We start from the raw sequence: 999 nt of genomic DNA, 5'->3' as shown, positions 1-999 counted from the left end.
TATTATATTCTCTTTCAATCACTGTTGTTATTTGCGTTCTCTCCACGTTTAACTCTCTTTTCTTCTCTGCTTTCAGACGGATTTGACACTGTTGAAACTGGCTGCACTTGAGAGCAATAAGAATCTTGACCTTGAGAAGAAAGAGGGCAGAATAGATGATCTACTCAGGGTGAGAAGAGGTTTTTTTCTTTGTTGAAGTCACAAAGTGTCATTTTTCGTTCAGACATTGAGTGGTTTTAGTGTTTTCTCCCCAGGCGAACTGTGACCTCCGCAGACAGATAGATGAGCAGCAGAAGCTGCTGGAACGTTTCAAGGAGCGTCTGAACAAATGCACTACGATGAGTAAAAAACTGCTCATTGAGAAGGTGAGCTGTGATTGATACGCTGGCAGCTGCTTATTTCTCATGTGTCAGGGGTGGCTGAGTGAGTCTCGAATGTCTTATCGTCTCACTAGAGCACTCAAGAGAAGCAGTCCTGCCGTGAAAAGAGCATGCAGGACCGGCTGCGTCTGGGGCATTTCACCACAGTCCGGCACGGAGCGTCCTACACGGAACAGTGGACAGACGGATATGCCTTCCAGAACCTGGTCAAGTAAGAGTCTCACACAGACGCACACTATAGCTGCTCCTGTCCAGTGCTGGAAAAAGTGCAAATATTGTACGACGACAATCATCTTGACCAGGATGCCAGTGTTCTGCTCAGGGTCATTTTAGCATCACTGAGATACTATTATAGTTTTTATTATTTTGAATTTTCCATTTTCATTTTAGATTTAGTTAAAAGTTTGTCAATTTAGGGTTTTTGCTCATTTTTTATTTCAGTTTTATTTTCATATATTAATTAAATGAGAAATATTGCCTTGGAAACTAGCTCAAATAAAATAATAATAGGGTTTATTATAGTTCAGTTAAAGTTTATTTATTTTAAAGTAACTAAAATGAGTTTTTATGGTTTTAGTTTAGTTAAAGGGGTCATATGATGTTGCTAAAAAGAACATTA

At 39.3% G+C, this 999-nt stretch overlaps 1 protein-coding gene across 2 annotated transcripts in view; it reads left to right on the top strand.

Moving 5' to 3' along the window:
- Positions 1-999, top strand: part of LOC107557139 (serine/threonine-protein kinase tousled-like 1-B) — a 19,417-nt gene that overhangs the window by 10,719 nt on the left and 7,699 nt on the right. For both annotated transcript variants that reach the window (XM_016240472.1, XM_016240471.1), the window contains exons 9-11: positions 77-169; positions 255-365; positions 455-591. In XM_016240472.1, coding sequence (XP_016095958.1) covers positions 77-169; positions 255-365; positions 455-591 — 341 coding nt within the window. The remainder of the gene's footprint in view (positions 1-76; positions 170-254; positions 366-454; positions 592-999) is intronic.

Source organism: Sinocyclocheilus grahami, unplaced genomic scaffold, assembly GCF_001515645.1.
Source record: "Sinocyclocheilus grahami isolate Dianchi unplaced genomic scaffold, SAMN03320097.WGS_v1.1 scaffold590.1, whole genome shotgun sequence".
Lineage (NCBI taxonomy): Eukaryota > Metazoa > Chordata > Actinopteri > Cypriniformes > Cyprinidae > Sinocyclocheilus > Sinocyclocheilus grahami.
The sequence above is the reverse complement of the archived record's forward strand: the minus strand, read 5'-3'. Positions and strand labels throughout refer to the sequence as shown.